The sequence below is a fragment of the Cladosporium halotolerans genome (assembly GCF_011745625.1).
Source record: "Cladosporium halotolerans strain TM138-S3 chromosome Unknown Sca27, whole genome shotgun sequence".
Classification (NCBI taxonomy): domain Eukaryota; kingdom Fungi; phylum Ascomycota; class Dothideomycetes; order Cladosporiales; family Cladosporiaceae; genus Cladosporium; species Cladosporium halotolerans.
Window position 1 is genome coordinate 57,419 of NW_027191478.1, and position 15,253 is coordinate 72,671.

General features: G+C 55.8%; 7 protein-coding genes across 7 annotated transcripts; 2 read left to right on the plus strand and 5 right to left on the minus strand.

Moving 5' to 3' along the window:
- Positions 1–508: 508 nt before the first annotated feature.
- Positions 509–1,870, minus strand: WHR41_06707 (uncharacterized protein; the record flags this gene model as incomplete). The annotated part of the gene is made up of 1 exon (XM_069375312.1): positions 509–1,870. One exon carries the CDS (start codon positions 1,868–1,870, stop codon positions 509–511), a length of 1,362 nt encoding a protein of 453 aa, XP_069227355.1.
- Positions 1,871–3,200: 1,330 nt separating this feature from the next.
- WHR41_06708 (uncharacterized protein) lies at positions 3,201–4,772 on the minus strand (the record flags this gene model as incomplete). Its single annotated transcript, XM_069375313.1, has 1 exon — positions 3,201–4,772. One exon carries the CDS (start codon positions 4,770–4,772, stop codon positions 3,201–3,203), a length of 1,572 nt encoding a protein of 523 aa, XP_069227354.1.
- Positions 4,773–5,189: 417 nt separating this feature from the next.
- Positions 5,190–7,090, plus strand: WHR41_06709 (uncharacterized protein). The gene is made up of 2 exons (XM_069375314.1): positions 5,190–5,834; positions 5,924–7,090. The coding sequence occupies exons 1-2, from the start codon at positions 5,402–5,404 to the stop codon at positions 6,643–6,645; spliced, it is 1,155 nt and encodes a 384-aa protein (XP_069227353.1). The 5' UTR covers positions 5,190–5,401; the 3' UTR covers positions 6,646–7,090.
- Positions 6,981–8,270, minus strand: WHR41_06710 (uncharacterized protein). The gene is made up of 2 exons (XM_069375315.1): positions 7,953–8,270; positions 6,981–7,884 (listed from the first exon to the last, which is right to left on the minus strand). Exons 1-2 carry the CDS (start codon positions 8,109–8,111, stop codon positions 7,168–7,170), a joined length of 876 nt encoding a protein of 291 aa, XP_069227430.1. The 5' UTR covers positions 8,112–8,270; the 3' UTR covers positions 6,981–7,167.
- A 279-nt stretch (positions 8,271–8,549) lies between these two features.
- Positions 8,550–10,654, minus strand: WHR41_06711 (uncharacterized protein). Its single transcript, XM_069375316.1, has 2 exons — positions 9,098–10,654; positions 8,550–9,040 (listed from the first exon to the last, which is right to left on the minus strand). The coding sequence occupies exons 1-2, from the start codon at positions 10,421–10,423 to the stop codon at positions 8,738–8,740; spliced, it is 1,629 nt and encodes a 542-aa protein (XP_069227431.1). The 5' UTR covers positions 10,424–10,654; the 3' UTR covers positions 8,550–8,737.
- An 83-nt stretch (positions 10,655–10,737) lies between these two features.
- Positions 10,738–12,612, plus strand: WHR41_06712 (uncharacterized protein). Its single transcript, XM_069375317.1, has 2 exons — positions 10,738–11,518; positions 11,574–12,612. Exons 1-2 carry the CDS (start codon positions 11,321–11,323, stop codon positions 12,375–12,377), a joined length of 1,002 nt encoding a protein of 333 aa, XP_069227432.1. The 5' UTR covers positions 10,738–11,320; the 3' UTR covers positions 12,378–12,612.
- Positions 12,613–13,380: 768 nt separating this feature from the next.
- Positions 13,381–15,247, minus strand: WHR41_06713 (uncharacterized protein). Its single transcript, XM_069375318.1, has 2 exons — positions 14,761–15,247; positions 13,381–14,709 (listed from the first exon to the last, which is right to left on the minus strand). The coding sequence occupies exons 1-2, from the start codon at positions 14,996–14,998 to the stop codon at positions 14,606–14,608; spliced, it is 342 nt and encodes a 113-aa protein (XP_069227433.1). The 5' UTR covers positions 14,999–15,247; the 3' UTR covers positions 13,381–14,605.
- Between the last annotated feature and the right edge of the window lie 6 nt (positions 15,248–15,253).

Genomic DNA, 15,253 nt, shown 5'->3' on the forward strand with positions numbered 1-15,253 from the left:
GCAGGAGCATAATTCAGCTTGCAGGGGAGTTGGCGAGGGAGAGGGACGGGATCGGGCAACGGAAGTCACGCAAGGGATGTCTGTCATCTTCACTGCTGTGCTCAGGCCAGTGAAGCAAGGGAGGGGATGGGGGGCGAGAAGACCAGCATCGCCAACATCAAAGCAAGCTTCGGTAGTCGTGTCCTTGCGTTTATCTTGTAATTCTATTGGTGGGTTTCTCTTTTTGCTTTTGGTCTATCGTACAAAGAGACGGCGACAAATGAACGCTCACGCTCGTGGGTACTTTTAACCCTCTTTCCTTTCCGTGTATCGTTTTGCTTTTGGCGCGGCGCAATCCGTTGCAGTCTCCTCCCTGTGTCGGAGGGCGGTTGCTTTTCGTCCATCCTATGGCTTCCCTTCTCGGATTTCACAAATCTTCCCAGGCTATGAAGCAGCGCTCGCAGAGCTCCTTTTTGCTTCTTCAACAAATTCCGCCTCCCCTGACAACCAACGGCCTCCCTCACCCACCTCACGCCTGCCACCCGTTCGGCCCACCCCAGTTGCCCCTGACGTGCGCCGCGCGGTACACCCACGGGAAAAAGTCCTTCTTCAAATGATAGAACGAGCGGCGCGGCACCGCCTGGTCGACGCCGAACAAGCGCCCGAACGTCTCCTTCGGCTCGCCGCCGTACTTGAACTCCGCCAGCATCACCTTGCCGTACTCCGTCAGCAGCGGGCAGGACGTGTAGCCGTCGTAGGACGCGTCCAGCGCCGCGCCGGGGCCGGCCTCGAGGCTGCGGAGCAAGTTCGTCACGAGCACGGGCGCCTGCGACGTGATGGCCGCGACGGTCTTGGAGGTGGGCAAGCTGGAGGCGTCGCCGGCGGACCAGACGTTGGGGTACTTGGAGTGCTGGGTGGTGGAGTCGGAGACGGCGACGTAGCCGGCGGGGTTGGCGAGGGGGGAGGAGGCGAGGAAGGCGTGGGGCTTGTTCTTGGGGGCGACGTGCAGGAAGTCGAAGCGCTTCTGGACGGGCTCCGGATTGTTGGCCTGGGCGAAAGTGGCGGTGTTGGTGCTGTTGTCGATGGAGACGAGGTCGTGCTGGAAGAGGCCGGCGACGCCGCGCGCCTTGCGGATCTCCTCGAGCGCCGCGCTGTACTTGGGCACGCCGAACATGGCGGGCAGGCCCGTGGCGAAGTCGACGGTGATGGCGGAGCTGGAGGGGTTCGCGGGGTTGAAGAGGCCGGCCTGCGCCCAGGCGTCGGTGGCGAGCCACATGATCTTCTGGGGCGCGCCGGCGCACTTGACGACGCCGGCGGGCTGGGTGAAGATGGCGTGGCCGCGGGTGAACTGCTTGATCGTGCGGTTGGCCTTGTCGCAATACCTGTAGTCGTAGATGGTCGAGACGAGCGAGTTGGGGTCCTCGAGGGCCTGGTCGAGGCCCTTGACGCTGCCGAAGTCGAGGGAGATGCCGGGGACGACGACGAGATGCTCGTAGGACAGTTTGTCGCCGTCTTCCAGGGTGAGAGTGTTCTGCTCCGGAGTGAAGGTGCTGGCCGCCTTGTTGTAGAATTTCAGCTTAGGGTCCAGGATGCTCTTGAGGTCGAGACGAAGGTCTTCCTTGTTCTTGAGGCCGCCACCGACGAGTGTCCAGCCGGGCTGGTAGTGGTGCCATTTTGCCGGGTCAACGATGGCGATGTCGTCTTCCTTGAAGCCACCACGACGCAGAAGTTGGTGGCTGATCGCTGTGCCTGCCGCACCACCGCCAATAACGACGATCTTGTGGTTGCGTGTGGCGCTGCTTACTGGGGCAACCGTTGCGAAAGTCCGGCTGCGTGCTGATTGCGCGAAGGCCGAGCGAGCGCCCTTGGCTATGGGGGTACAGCGCATCATGTTGACTGCGGGGTGCGTTCAAGTCTGATTAAGCGACTATGGCGACAGACGGGTTTGACATCGGATGGGTGGATGGATGGTGTGAAGTGCAAAGTCTCCGCTACCGGCCCCACAAGGCTTGATCACGACATCGCAGGCGGCCGGTGAGGTTCGCAACGTGAGGGCTGCCCGTATTGACGACCAAGATACGTCAGAACTGTCTGGCTCCAATCATTCGCTATTGTGAATCTCTGTGCAGATCAGGTGTTGTCTCTGTAAACGAAGTAGGATGCCGCGCTTATGCAGCTCTGAAGCTTGGAAATATGCATGAACTATTATAAACACAATGTGATCGTACTAAAAAATGATCCAGGTCAATAGCAATTTTAACTGGCTAATTCCTCTCCACATGGCAATCTTCTCAAATTGAGTGAGGCAACTGTATTTTCTGCGATAATGTAATGTCAGTTGTAAGTTTTCAGGTGCATATATGCGGGAATTGCGACCTATTGTTCATATAGCTGCGTCAACCTTCACGAAAAGTCGTAAGCGACCAGATCATTGTACTCCCAAGCATCCAGAACACTGTATAGAAATTGTTGAAATAAGCCCTAGACATCTCAAAATATCGAGACATGCAAATTTACATAATTCACGAAGTTTCATCGACATTACGGCGACGACGCACGAAGGCACCTCCGTTGACGCCAAAACAGCCAACCCCAACCCTAACCCTAGTAACCCGAATCGCCCAGGCCTTGATGGAGATTTGCATGTAAGTTAGATTGAAACAACGTAGCATTCGTACTCCTAACGTGATGACCAAAAGCTTTTTTTCAAGTAGCTTGAAGCCTTTCCCGAAGGATCGATCAGCATTGTCAGCCCTCCTCGACGCTTCCACCATTCGAGGAGTCTTGCAGCGGAGGAAACGATTCAACCCCGCACCCGGCCAAAAATTCCACGCACATTGTTGGCCCTGCAAAAACGTTGGATTCCCAACCCTCGCCTGCGAAACGTGGCAATCCTCATTCCCTCGAACACACAACAAGAGATACAGACAAAAAGCAAAAGGATAATGATCAGAGTGGGACTCGAACCCACGAGGATTGCTCCACTAGCAAGTAGCTTTCAAGGTCTACCTGAAGCTAGCGCCATAACCACTCGGCCATCTGACCGAATTTGTTGATGTCCAACTGGTTGCATTGTTTATGTCGGCCAGCGATTGACTGCATTCGCTTCCGTCCATTCAGTATGACCTTTTAGTCCTATGTTTGATCTTCCAGAGCCTCGCCGGAACACCCAGATTATTGCTACCTAGGTAGTTCCAAAGTGGACCCCTTCAGCCAAGCCATCAGTCTACAAACTGCCTCGTCATATACTTCCTGTGCCCGCGGTTGAACAACGTCCACCCACCACCACCGGCAGGCAAGAGCTCGAACATCTCCCAGCGCGGATCACACCCTCCCCCAATAACGTAAACCACCGCACCCTCATCATCATTCCTGATCCCACTAACTCCATGCTCTCTCGCCTTTGCCCTGGCCTTCGGCGCAAAGGCCAGCACGCCCTTGGGCGGCCTTCCAGCCGGATCGGCCGGCAGGGGCGGCACAGGGATTCCGACTCTCTTCCTGTGTCCTGTAGGCGCCACCGTCCAGCTATGCGAGGGCCCGCCCTGCCAGTGCGGAGGATCAGAGCCCATGTAGATAGGCGCGGAAGCGACGGAGCGGACGTCCTTGAGGACGCGCGGGGCGAGGGAGGAGGATTTGAAAGCCTGCAGGGCTGAGACGGGGGGTTGAGGGCCGCCTGGGGATGCGGAGGCAGGCGGCGGGCGCAGGCCGTAGTATTCTTGCACGCTGCCGCCTTGGTGGGTGTTGGCGCTTGCGCTGTGGGGGCTGGAGCGGCCGGAGAGGGCGGAGGAGAGGGAGGCGTGGTCGAGGGCGCCGGCTGAGAGGCGGTGGTCGGCGTAGGATTGGCTTTTGCGGTGGGTGGAGCGGGGTTCTGATGTTGTTGGGGTGGCGGGTTCGGGGTTGGCGGTGTTGCCGGGCTTCATGTCGAAGATGTGCAGGGTGCCTTTGTCGGAAGTGCAGGCGAGCCAGCGGTTTTCCGGACTGATGGCAAGACCGGTGATAATGGAGCTGTCTACGCCACGGCGGAATTCGCCAATCTGGTCTAGAGTAGTTGCATCAAACGCCCGCAAGATGGTACCCTTGCCAGAAGCTGTTGCCAAGACAGATCCATCCTCGGAGATGGCGATGGCACGCAGGGCAGAAGAATGCGCGCGGAAGACTCGTTTTGAGCCTGTGGGAAGAGGTATCACCTGCACTTGTCCCGGTGACTGAGCCGGTAGCACCAGCAGATGGTCGTTAAGACACCCTATTGCGAATGTGTTGACCGCCGTGGGATACAAATTCCTGACTTTGTTGAGACCTCTTTCCGTCAAGCCAGATTCATCGATCTCGTCAGAAGGTGATACTGGGGGTGTTGGCTGCTGGGTGTTCAGTTCTTGATACTCGTACAACAGTGTTCGTTCGGCCAGAATGATCACCGCAAAAGAGCTCGCCAATCTCACGCCCAGTACGCGCTCGTGAAAGTTTATAGTGTTAAGCTGTCGACCCAAGGCAGCGTCCCAGAAGGACAGAACATTTGGACTGGCAAAAGGAGCTTTACCGCCACCGACGACAGCCAGATAACGGTCGTCAAGCACGGCGGCAATGCCTACACCCCCATCAGTGAGGGTAGCAGGAGCTTTGCCTTTGCCATCTATCTCAGACAGTGGTGGTTGATATGTCGGAAGGCAGTTGTCGATCCTGAAGACCCGGCAGCCTTCCGATAAGGCAGCGATGAAGCGATTTCTTGTAGCCGAGAAAGAGACGCCTAGGACAACAGCATCATCTGAGCTTTGGATAGGCTGGCGAGTGTTCATTGCGCGATGGCGAAGCCGAACTGCTCAACTATTCGGGACTAGATGTTCGACGACGGTATGGTAGCGTGACTGGCTACTTCGCTAGCTACTCAGATTGTAGTTCGAAGACGGCGATCAAGGTGATAGCATTGTGGCAGTAGAAGTTTGCATGCGAGTCGGCAAGCACAAAGTCGATGGGAACGATAAAGGACGACTTCGCGAAGCAAGCAATACCGTCAAGTCATCAAGTGCCTCAAGGGTGAGGTATGTATGCACTGAGCACAGTGAATCGTCACATCACATGGAGCAATAGAGTGTAGGGTCACCAGCCTATCGGGCCCAGCCGAGCCCACCGCTAGCTCCGGGGCAAAGCTACGGCGGCCGAGCGAGCCCCTTTGCGTTGCGCTTGCCCTGGGCCTGTCCCTGAGCGCGCGCTGCTCGCCCTTGCCAGCTTGCACAGGCATTCATTCCCACTGCTGGCCGTCTGCATCCCCACGACACCTCACTCACCCACCCGCTCACATCCATCCATCCCACCCGACCTCTCGTCACTCGCTTTACTGCCGCGCCGGACGAGCACACTGCCACCACCCAGCGGAAAAGAACGCCCCAACACCCCACCGCCAGTCCAACAACACCCACTCCACAAAATGTCGGCCGCCGGCAGCGCGCTCAAGCTCCGCCGCAAGAAGAATGTGAAGAAGGGAATCCAGTTCTGCCTCATGGTCTGTGGTGCCTCCGGTACTGGCAGGACGACCTTCGTCAACACCCTCTGCGGCAAGCCCGTCCTGGAGGGCCGCGACAACGATGATCCCACCACCGCCCACATCGAGGAGGGCGTCCGCATCAAGCCCGTCACCGTCGAGCTCGAGCTTGACGAGGAAGGAACTCGCGTCAGCCTGACCATTGTCGACACCCCTGGCTTTGGCGACGCCATTGACAACGAGGCTGCCTTCGGCGAGATCAGCTCCTACCTTGAACGCCAGTACGATGACATTCTCGCCGAGGAGAGCAGGATCAAGCGTAACCCGCGCTTCCGCGACAACCGCGTGCACGTGCTGCTGTACTTTGTCCAGCCGACTGGTAAGACTGCCCGAATACACAGATTGGCACGCGAGAGCCTTCAAGGAGCGGCCCGCCTTTTTGAACCAGCTGACACTATCTTCCTGCAGGTCACGGTCTCCGTGAGCTCGACATTGAGCTCATGCGCCGCCTCTCTCCCCGTGTCAACGTCATTCCCGTCATTGGCAAGGCGGACTCATTGACCCCGCTCGAGCTGGCCGAGAGCAAGAAGCTGATCATGGAGGACATTGAGCACTACCGCATTCCCGTGTACAACTTCCCCTACGACATCGAGGAGGATGATGAGGACACTGTTGAGGAGAACGCCGAGCTGCGTGGTCTGATGCCTTTCGCTATCGTCGGCAGCGAAGACACCGTCGAGCTCGAGGGCCGCACAGTCCGCGCTCGTCAGTACCCGTGGGGTCTCGTCGAGGTTGACAACCCCCGCCACTCCGACTTTCTCGCCATCCGCTCCGCCCTCCTTCACTCTCACCTTGCCGACTTGAAGGAAATCACTCACGATTTCTTGTACGAAAACTACCGTACCGAGAAGCTTAGTAAGAGCGTGAACGACACCACCTCTGGCGGCGACAACCAGGAGTCTCTCGACCCGCAGTCTCTCGCCTCGCAATCCGTCCGTCTGAAGGAGGAGCAGCTGCGCCGTGAGGAGGAGAAGCTGCGCGAGATCGAGATCAAGGTGCAGCGTGAGATCGAGCAGAAGCGCCAGGAGCTTCTGGCACGCGAGAGCCAGCTCAAGGAGCTCGAGAGCAGGATGACCCGCGAGCCGTCCACGATGCTGGAGGACGAGCACGAGACTCAGGCAGGCGCTTAAGTGGTTTCGCAGCAAAGCTGTTGAGCCTGCCCTCCTTGCATCTTATTGCTTTGTCGTAGCGGCTTGGCTAACCTGCAATTTTGCACAGACGAGCAAAAGCAGCGTGTCAAAGGCTACGAGCAATGCGTCCAGCAGCAAGACGACGACCGATATCGCAAGCAGCGTCGAAGTCTTCAACCTGGAGGAAGTGAGGCAGGGTAGGATCGTTTCGGGCCACGTTGTTGTCCCCACCTGATCTATACCTAGCACACACCGTCCGCTTGGCTTCACTTCTCATTCTCCTTTGTTGCTCTTTTGGTATCTTTGGTTCTCGGGCGAGCGTGATGCGAGAAAACTCGAAGGGAGTGGATTGGAGCGTTCATACCCAGATCTTGTTGTGTAATGCATGTAACTTACAATCAGTGAATTGACAAGGAAAATATAATATCTCAAATCTTCTTCTGTACGGTTCTCGATTGTGTTTGTCCAAGATCTACACTTTATCATGCCAGCACTAAGAGCAGATACCGGGACTCCCATCTCTTAAAGCTTCGCCTTCACCTGCCCGTAACCTCCAGCAAAGCCTCCACCCCCAATCGCCTCGACAACCTCGTCCACAGTCTTCAGCAACCACTCGCTCCCCTCATTACTCGCCAACCATTCCCCGCCCTGCACAGCCTCCGCACCCTCCTCACCACCCTCAACCGCCTTCCTCAGCCCAAAAACGTGGCTCAGCACCTGCGGTCCCACGCCCGTCTGAGCCCTCAAACACGCTACTGCCACCACACTCGTCAACACGCGCCCCACATCCGCCCCCTGCGGCGCCCTCTGCGACGGATCCGAGAACAGCGCGCCGTACTCCGCCTCAACAATGTGCACGGGCAAATCCGGATGGCTCGCCGCAAGCTTGTTGACCAGCTTGCCGCTGAACGGCGCGTAAATGGAGTCCCACAGCGCGCGGCCGCGGCCGAGCACGGAGCCGATGTTCGACTGCGAGAGCTCGCGGCGGGGCGGGCGCTGGGCGAGGGCGGACTGGATGTGCGAGGGCAGGCCATCGCGGAAGGCGCCGAGGCAGTTGATGGTGCGCGGGACGCCGTTGAAGCCGATGCACTTGAGGCCGACTTCGCGCATGAGCTCGGCGGCGTAGAGGGGGTGGTCTGTGGAGCTGGAGCTGGAGCTGGGGGTTTGCGAAGGGGAGGTGGCGAGGGCGTAGAGGGCTAGGAGGCTGTCGGGGGAGTTGAGGGTCATTGTTGCTGCGGTCTGGATTCGGGGTTGAGGTTAGAATTGGGGATTGGGTAATTGAAGGTGGCGGTTTGGGAGGGACTCACGGAGGCGCAGAGCCATGCTGGGAGTCCGACTTGCTTGGCTTTCGCATCGGCGGCGATTTTCTCGTAGACGGAGGAGATGTTTTTGGGCGCCGGCGTGGTGTGAGGTCTGACATGGGCGGCGTTGATGAGAGTCTTGAGCGACTCGGAGAGTTTCGACATGATTGCGATTGAGGTGGCAGAGTCGGGAACCGCGAGGAGGTATAGATATGTTGCCCTGTGAGCTCTGAAACACAACGCTCAAATGGTATAATAAATTGAAGATTGAACAGTCCGTATATATTTTTGCCTCCAAATCTCGAGGACAATGATGCGAAGCTCAGTCGTCAACAAGCAGATCGGCCGAGGCTTGACGTGACGACAGGGTTCCCGGACATAGACGGCGGAAGCGGAAGCCGGCAGCTTCGGACTCTCTATCATCCGTCTCGTGATATGCGCCAGCATGCAAACTCACGGCGTGTGGCCTTTTGGTGAGCGCTTATAGCGGTTGCGACGGAATGATTGGGATCACGTGTAGAGCGAGTCATTGCCCAGGTCGTGGGAATTTTGTCGGAAAGGTAGTTCATTGTCCAGTGCAATCACGGCCCATCTTAGAGCTCATTCGAGAACTGAAGCAGTAATACATTCAGATAATTGCATAGTATTCACATTTGATCTTAGTTCTGCTTGCACGCCAACGCGGTCATGCCATGTACTTTGTCAAATGATCTAGATGAGACAAAAAATATGCGTGCAATCACTGCACCACTCGTATGTACATCTCAATAGCCAGAAAATAGCCAACAGGTTTACTCCATGGCCTCGAGCTTCTCCGCAACGTGGAACTTAGCGTCGGTCTTCTCCTTGATCTCGTCAACAGTGACACCAGGAGCAAGCTCAGTGAGAGTGAGCTCGCCCTTGGTGCGGTCAACCTGGAACACACAGAGATCGGTGATGATGGTGCTGACAACACGAGCGCCAGTCAGAGGCAGGGTGCAATTTTGCACAATCTTGCTGACGCCGTACTTGTCAACGTGGTCGGTGGTGACGACGATCTTGGTCGCGTCGGGGTTGGAGACGAGGTCCATGGCGCCACCCATACCCTTGAAGACCTATGAAGGATGTTAGTGAGGAGATCTTGAAGCTTTGAATCTACAGGCTGAACGTACCTTTCCGGGAATCATGTAGTTAGCGAGGTCACCGTTCGCGCCAACCTGCAGCGCACCAAGGATAGAGACATCAACGTGACCACCGCGAATCATGCCGAAGCTCTCAGCGCTGTCGAAAACGGCGGCACCCTTCACGAGCGTGACGGTCTCCTTGCCAGCGTTGATGATGTCGGCATCGAGCTCTTGCTCGGTGGGGTACGCACCCATACCAAGGATACCGTTCTCGCTCTGGATCCAGACCTTACGGCCGGCCGGGAGGAAAGAGGGCGCCAGAGTAGGCATGCCGACGCCCAGGTTGACGTAGAAGCCTTCGTGGAGCTCCTTAGAGGCGCGCTTAGCAATACGGTCACGACGAGCTGCGGCGTCAGACTTGCTGCTTGCAGACTCGGAGCTGGCTTCCTGGCGGAGGTTCTTGCTCTCGAGGATCTTGTCCTTGGTGGCCTTGACAATGCGGTCGACGTAGATGCCAGGGAGGTGAATGTCATCGGGTGCGATAGTGCCAGTTGGAACGATGTTCTCGGCTTCAACGATGGTGACCTTAGCGGCCTTGGCCATCATGGGAGCAAAGTTCTTGGTCGTGTAGCGGAAACGGACGTTGCCATCCTCGTCGACGGTGTGGGCACGGAGGATTGCCACATCGCCCTTGATAGCGTATTCCATGTTGTAAACGCGGCCATCGAAGATGCGAGTCTCCCTGGGCTTGGCTGGCTCAACAACAACGCCATTGTCGAGTCGCACAGGGATCTGACCGCTCTGGATGAAAGTGTTGACACCAGTAGGAGTGTAGAAAGCCGGGATACCAGCACCACCACAGCGGAGCTTCTCAGCAATAGTGCCTTGAGGTGTCAATTCGATAGCGATTTTTCCAGTGAGATATTTCTTTTCGAGAGCCTTGTTGTTGCCGAGAAAACTGCAAATCGCGCGGTTGATCTGGCCAGCCTCGATCAACGGCGACAAGCCGCCACCAATGGCCGTGCCGGCGTTGTTGGAGACTGCTGTGAGGGAGTGCAGGCTGTCGGCGCCTCTCCGTACCATAGCATCAATGACTGTCTCTGCGGTACCGCAAAGTCCAAAACCAGCAGACAAGACAGTCGAGCCAGACTTGATGTCCGCGACAGCCTCGTCGGCAGAGTTCCAAACCTTCGAACCACCACGCTGCTTCGCCGGGGCACCACCAGGGACCTCACGGAAGAAGATCGACGTGGACTGGAAACCACGTCTTTGGCAGAACTGATCCTTCAGCCTCCATGATGTGCGAGGGGCGACGCGGACCTGGACCTGAACACCATTGCTCAGGGCAGAGCCGAAAGAGCGTGCGAACTCCATTGTATGAAATGCACCGACTCTCCTCCAAGTCGATGTTGAGTTGGGGAAGATCTGGGGAAGAGAAAAAGGTATACAACCACGACGACGCCTTGCACCCTAGGGCTAGCGAGTGTCGCTGCTGATATCATTTCCGGGTCGGGATTGCGGGCGGGTACTGCATCGGCTTCCATGTGGATCGGATGTCGCGGCAGCGCGGGGAAAGCCTGGGAGTTGGACTCGGCAATGAACCGTGGAGGCTGAGCGCCCGGACAACGGAGGTGAGATGGACTTTCGTTCATCCGCCTTTCTCCGTGCACGCACCTCCGACGTCGTCGAGGATAGCAATTGTCGGATCCAACAATGCATTGTCCAAACATCCAAATGCTTGTTCACGAAGGATGGTATATGGCTGATCTGTGAGTCGCTCAAGTAGACCAATAAATGTCCGGTGTCCATGGCTTTCACCACCTTGCAGGTAGGAGCGGTCAAGAGAGCGGAAGGTGAAACTCATCTATAAAAGCAGAAGTGGCAGCGGTATCCTGAGGAAGGGAGCTGTCTCATTGAGCGCGCCGCGTGTCGAAATCTCACACATCAGAAATCAAACCAGTCTTAGGTACCGCCAGCTGCAGGCTGCAAAACAAGGAAGCTCCACCAAGGCACCGTCCTGAAGATTCATCCTGCATCAGAAAGGCACGTGATTCAAGGCTTTCACGTGTAAGTGAAGGAAGCGCGCCGCGATGCACTTCTTGGCGCTCCGCGGCTGCCTAAGCCGCGCCTGCCGTCAATGTATGTATTCACACACGTAGCGGAGTGAACCAACTGCACAGGGATTTTTTTTTCATCACGTCGTTGAAACACTCCAAAACTTTGTCGAATAACCACAACACCAACAACAACCACTGATCTTGGAGCGACAATATGTCGGCCACCAACTCCACTCCACTGGCTCCCGTCACAGGAAAGCGCAAGCGTACTGCCATACCTTCTTACACCGAGCTTGACGCCACTATCGACCGCCTGGTCGACGAGTACCTTGAAGGGAAGGATGAAACAGTGGTCGCCAGCGATTCTGGTGATGATGAGGACGACGATCCGAGTTTTGATACCTGTCCAAAGGTAGGATAATCTACGCGAGAACTTACAGTACTCCATCATCCTAACAGCTCTACAGAAGGTCTCGAGCAAAGGACCTCCAAAGAAGATGCAGAAGAAGCTGGCAAAGCACTCACAGACCAAGCAAGTGCCTGAGGTCGAGAAGGCGCAGTCATTCCGTTTCTTCGACTTACCGCCAGAGCTTCGTGATATGATCTACAAAATGGCTCTCGAGGATGCCAATGGAGTTTCACTTATCGCGAGAACGGACGGCTCTCGTCGCACGGCACGTCGTGGTTCCGTCTACCCAGAAGAAGACTTCTCTCGGCAATTGTTCAAGCCCCGCCGACTCAAATGGGATACCGCGAAAGAGCTTGCGCCCGCCTCGACTCGTTTCTTGCCGGTTTTGTTGGCTGTGAGCAAGCAGATCAACGCCGAAGCCATCAACATCCTCTATGGACAAAACTTCATCTTCGGAGACCCGGCCGCCCTTCATCACTTCCTAGCCATCATTGGCCCGCGCAATCAGCAGCGTCTCACCTCAATTCAACTCGCCTACTACGGATCAGGGACTGCTTCATCAAACGCCATGTGTTTCAGTGCTCTCACGCTTCTTTCTGGCGCCACCAAGCTCAAAAAGCTCTTCATCAACTGTGAGGTGCCTGGTTCCTTCCCTGGAAACAAAGCCAAGAGAATCTTCAGGGATGCTCACTATTTCCTCGAAATGTACGGCGTTGTCAATGGGAAGAAGGATGCTGCGGTCGATATCATCACACTGGGAGCTTCAAACTTCAAGTACTTGCGCGACAAAAGTCTCGAGGAACAGCGTGATTCGTTTGAAGGGGAGCTCCGCAAGAAATTGGGTGTCGCTCGACCCCACTGATCGCGTCAGGATTCATCAACATCCATGCAAGGCCTGAGAGGCCCACAAAGGAACCGTGTCTTTGGTGTTTGTTTTTTCTTCGGGAAACTGGAAACTGCGCAAGATGACTTCGAGTAGGCCGCTCACTCAAGTTGTGCTCATGCGCGATGCAGACTGCTGCAATAGCTGCTTAATCGATCGATTGATCGATTCATAATTCGTGTGTAGTACTCATTCAATCATTCAGCCTCAATAATTGTGTCGTTAACGTCTCAGCTTTTCTTCTCTGAAGCCTTGCGAGCTCCTCACAGCTGGGATCTTCATCTGCCTCCGCTGCTGCAACTTCACAGCCTCCTGATTGCGCTTCTCCAGTTTTGCCGCGTGACTGGCCTTCAGAGCCTCCTTTTTCGCGACAGTAAGGTCCTTCGCTTTGAGCATCTTTCCCTTGACGGCTTTGACCACCTTCTTCGCGTCTTTCTTCTCGATGCTCTTAGTCCCATTCTCTCGGACTCTGCTGGAGCCTTTGTTGGCGCTACGGCGGATTTCACTCAATGGGTGAGGCATGATTTCGGCAAGTTACACTCAACGCTTTTGTGTCGATGCTCATATGGGTGTTCTGACTCCTTGCCATTAAACACAGTAGTCCGTGACGCCCATCCTTTGTTCCGCCGCGAAACAAATTAGCGAGTTGCCGTTTGCGTCAGTGGCCGACATGCATTTACAGCGGAGCCCAAACAAAGAGACATTCCATACCACATGATGTTGACACTACACGGCTTTTATTTGTCGGAAGTCATGGGTAGTCTTAGATCTTCTACTGTGTGTTCAGATTTGCCTGACCATAGGCTATGCTGACCCCTGCCATGATGCTGGATTATGATCATCGTCCTCTCATGAATCCTTTGACATTTGTGCGATAGAAGAGTGCTTGAAGTCATCATTAGCATCTACGAGCGCTTCATCCGTTCCCATGTTCAGAGACCACTATCGATGGAACATAGGCGCATTCTTGGCAAGTAGTTTGTGATAGCGCCGAGGCGAAAACGGCGGATGAACGTTTACCCAAAAACTCACAACCCCGGACCCAGCAACTTGGAACCAGAACATGGGGGGCGAGGCCTGGCGCACCCTGTTTCTTGACCTATAAAGATTCACCACCCTTAGTCGCGCGTGTCGTTTCCAGTTACTAGTGGCGCTCAGCTGAACAGACGCAATGCAATCGGTACCCGGGCGGCATTGCACGACTCCGCCTGCGGCCATAAGCTAGCGTGATTTGTGGTTGATCCAGTCATCCAGTGGCAGCTCGCTATGATAGATGGAACGGCCAAAAACGCCTGCGGCCAAACACTAGCGGGTGTCCAAGTCGACACAATCACACCCTGTCGTCAAAGAAATCGGTCACACAAGGCCTGCCGCCGAATACGAGCGGTTTCAGATCTCGAGCCAATGGTAAGCTGAGTCGCAAGAAGTGAGCGAGGCGTGTGTGAATGACCACCATGGCGTGAGTGACATATGCTCAGATACGACTCATGTATGAGCTACCCTGTCGAGTAGTAGTGTCTTTGCTCGCACAAATTGAAAGCCCTTGAAATCAGCAGTGTGATTCTGAGCATGCGAGTCAAAGGAGACGCTGGCATTTAGAAGATGTATTGTGCTGTCTACCATGATACGATCTTCAAAAAATCCCCGGACCCCTGGAAATGGCCATGTAAATCACTGAGACCTTCGCCTTCGCTCGCAACGATGGACTCGAGTCCCGCAGAAACCTGGTCGGCTAGAAAGCGACCAGAAACCTGCAGACCACTTTTCCTGTTCCCATCCCAGCACATAGTAGTGGGGTTGCAGCAGGAAATACTCATGTCATGCCGTTATTCGAGGTCGCGGCATGCTTGAGGTATCTGAGAAGTCGGTCCAGCGAGAGGCTAGCAGATACGTGATGTGCCGGATTGTGACCGCGGCCACGTCCATCGAAGCAGCGTGATCGCGTCAGCAAGTTCATGCTTCTGCGTTCCGCGCCTGAAATCGAGCCCATCCGCTTTTCTGTAGTCCAGCGGGTCCAGAGAAAGGTTGCGTTCAGATCATTCTACCCGAACCGCTACCTCGAAGCAGCCTCATCTGAGACCTGCCGCAGCAGTATCCTGAGTCGTCCACTGCCGCGCCACAGAGGCCGTGCAGGTCACAAAGGCCAGCAGACCCACGTCCGTCCCGACAATGTTCATAATCTCGCAATGCGGTTTCCGTCATTCGACTCAAAGCGAAGCTGCAGCCTCGATGGCGCCGACACCCTTAAACGCAGCTGAATTGGTGATGTCCACGCTCACAGGGTACTTCCATTCCATGAAACGGCCCCAGCCTATATTGAGTCAGCCAAACGCATCTCAAACCATGAACCAAGCCAACCTACCCCAATATGCGCATTTCCTGCCAAAGTATTTGCCGAGGTAGGGCACCAGGACCATGGTCAAGAGCAGCTCAAGCTGCTGCAAGCTCTCCCTCCATTCCCGCTCGGCATCTGAGATCTCCTCTTCTTCGCTCGGTGATATCGAGGTAGTCGAGCCGGCGGAGGATGACGGTAGTGAATCGACTTCGTCTAGTGTGCTAGCGCGAGGGATGTTGGCATATGAGGATGATGGTTCGGACATGGTGGAGTCGGTTGCGGATGTGACGCGCGGTACAGTGCTTGGTCGTGCGAGCCGCGGTGTTTGTGATTGCAGCAATGACTTTGCAGAGGCAACAGTGAAGGATGAAAATCGAGTTTCTGCAGGTATTAAGCGCCTCCGATCAAGTGAATGCTCGAGGTGCCATGTCTAAACACAGCACGTGGAGGCCGACACGGCTGCTCCCGATTGGCTTGTCCCCGTCGCGCGTCACCGTTTGACTCACGCCGCTTTGGAATT

Coding starts and splice junctions, on each gene's coding strand:
- WHR41_06709 (XM_069375314.1), top strand. CDS start 5,402: ATGTCGGCCGCCGGCAGCGCGCTCAAGCTCCGCCGCAAGAAGAATGTG. Junction 5,835..5,923: donor GTACTTTGTCCAGCCGACTG/GTAAGACTGCCC, acceptor ATCTTCCTGCAG/GTCACGGTCTCCGTGAGCTC.
- WHR41_06710 (XM_069375315.1), bottom strand. CDS start 8,111: ATGTCGAAACTCTCCGAGTCGCTCAAGACTCTCATCAACGCCGCCCAT. Junction 7,885..7,952: donor CAGCATGGCTCTGCGCCTCC/GTGAGTCCCTCC, acceptor CCCCGAATCCAG/ACCGCAGCAACAATGACCCT.
- WHR41_06711 (XM_069375316.1), bottom strand. CDS start 10,423: ATGGAGTTCGCACGCTCTTTCGGCTCTGCCCTGAGCAATGGTGTTCAG. Junction 9,041..9,097: donor ACTACATGATTCCCGGAAAG/GTACGTTCAGCC, acceptor CATCCTTCATAG/GTCTTCAAGGGTATGGGTGG.
- WHR41_06712 (XM_069375317.1), top strand. CDS start 11,321: ATGTCGGCCACCAACTCCACTCCACTGGCTCCCGTCACAGGAAAGCGC. Junction 11,519..11,573: donor GTTTTGATACCTGTCCAAAG/GTAGGATAATCT, acceptor ACAGCTCTACAG/AAGGTCTCGAGCAAAGGACC.
- WHR41_06713 (XM_069375318.1), bottom strand. CDS start 14,998: ATGTCCGAACCATCATCCTCATATGCCAACATCCCTCGCGCTAGCACA. Junction 14,710..14,760: donor CAGGAAATGCGCATATTGGG/GTAGGTTGGCTT, acceptor GACTCAATATAG/GCTGGGGCCGTTTCATGGAA.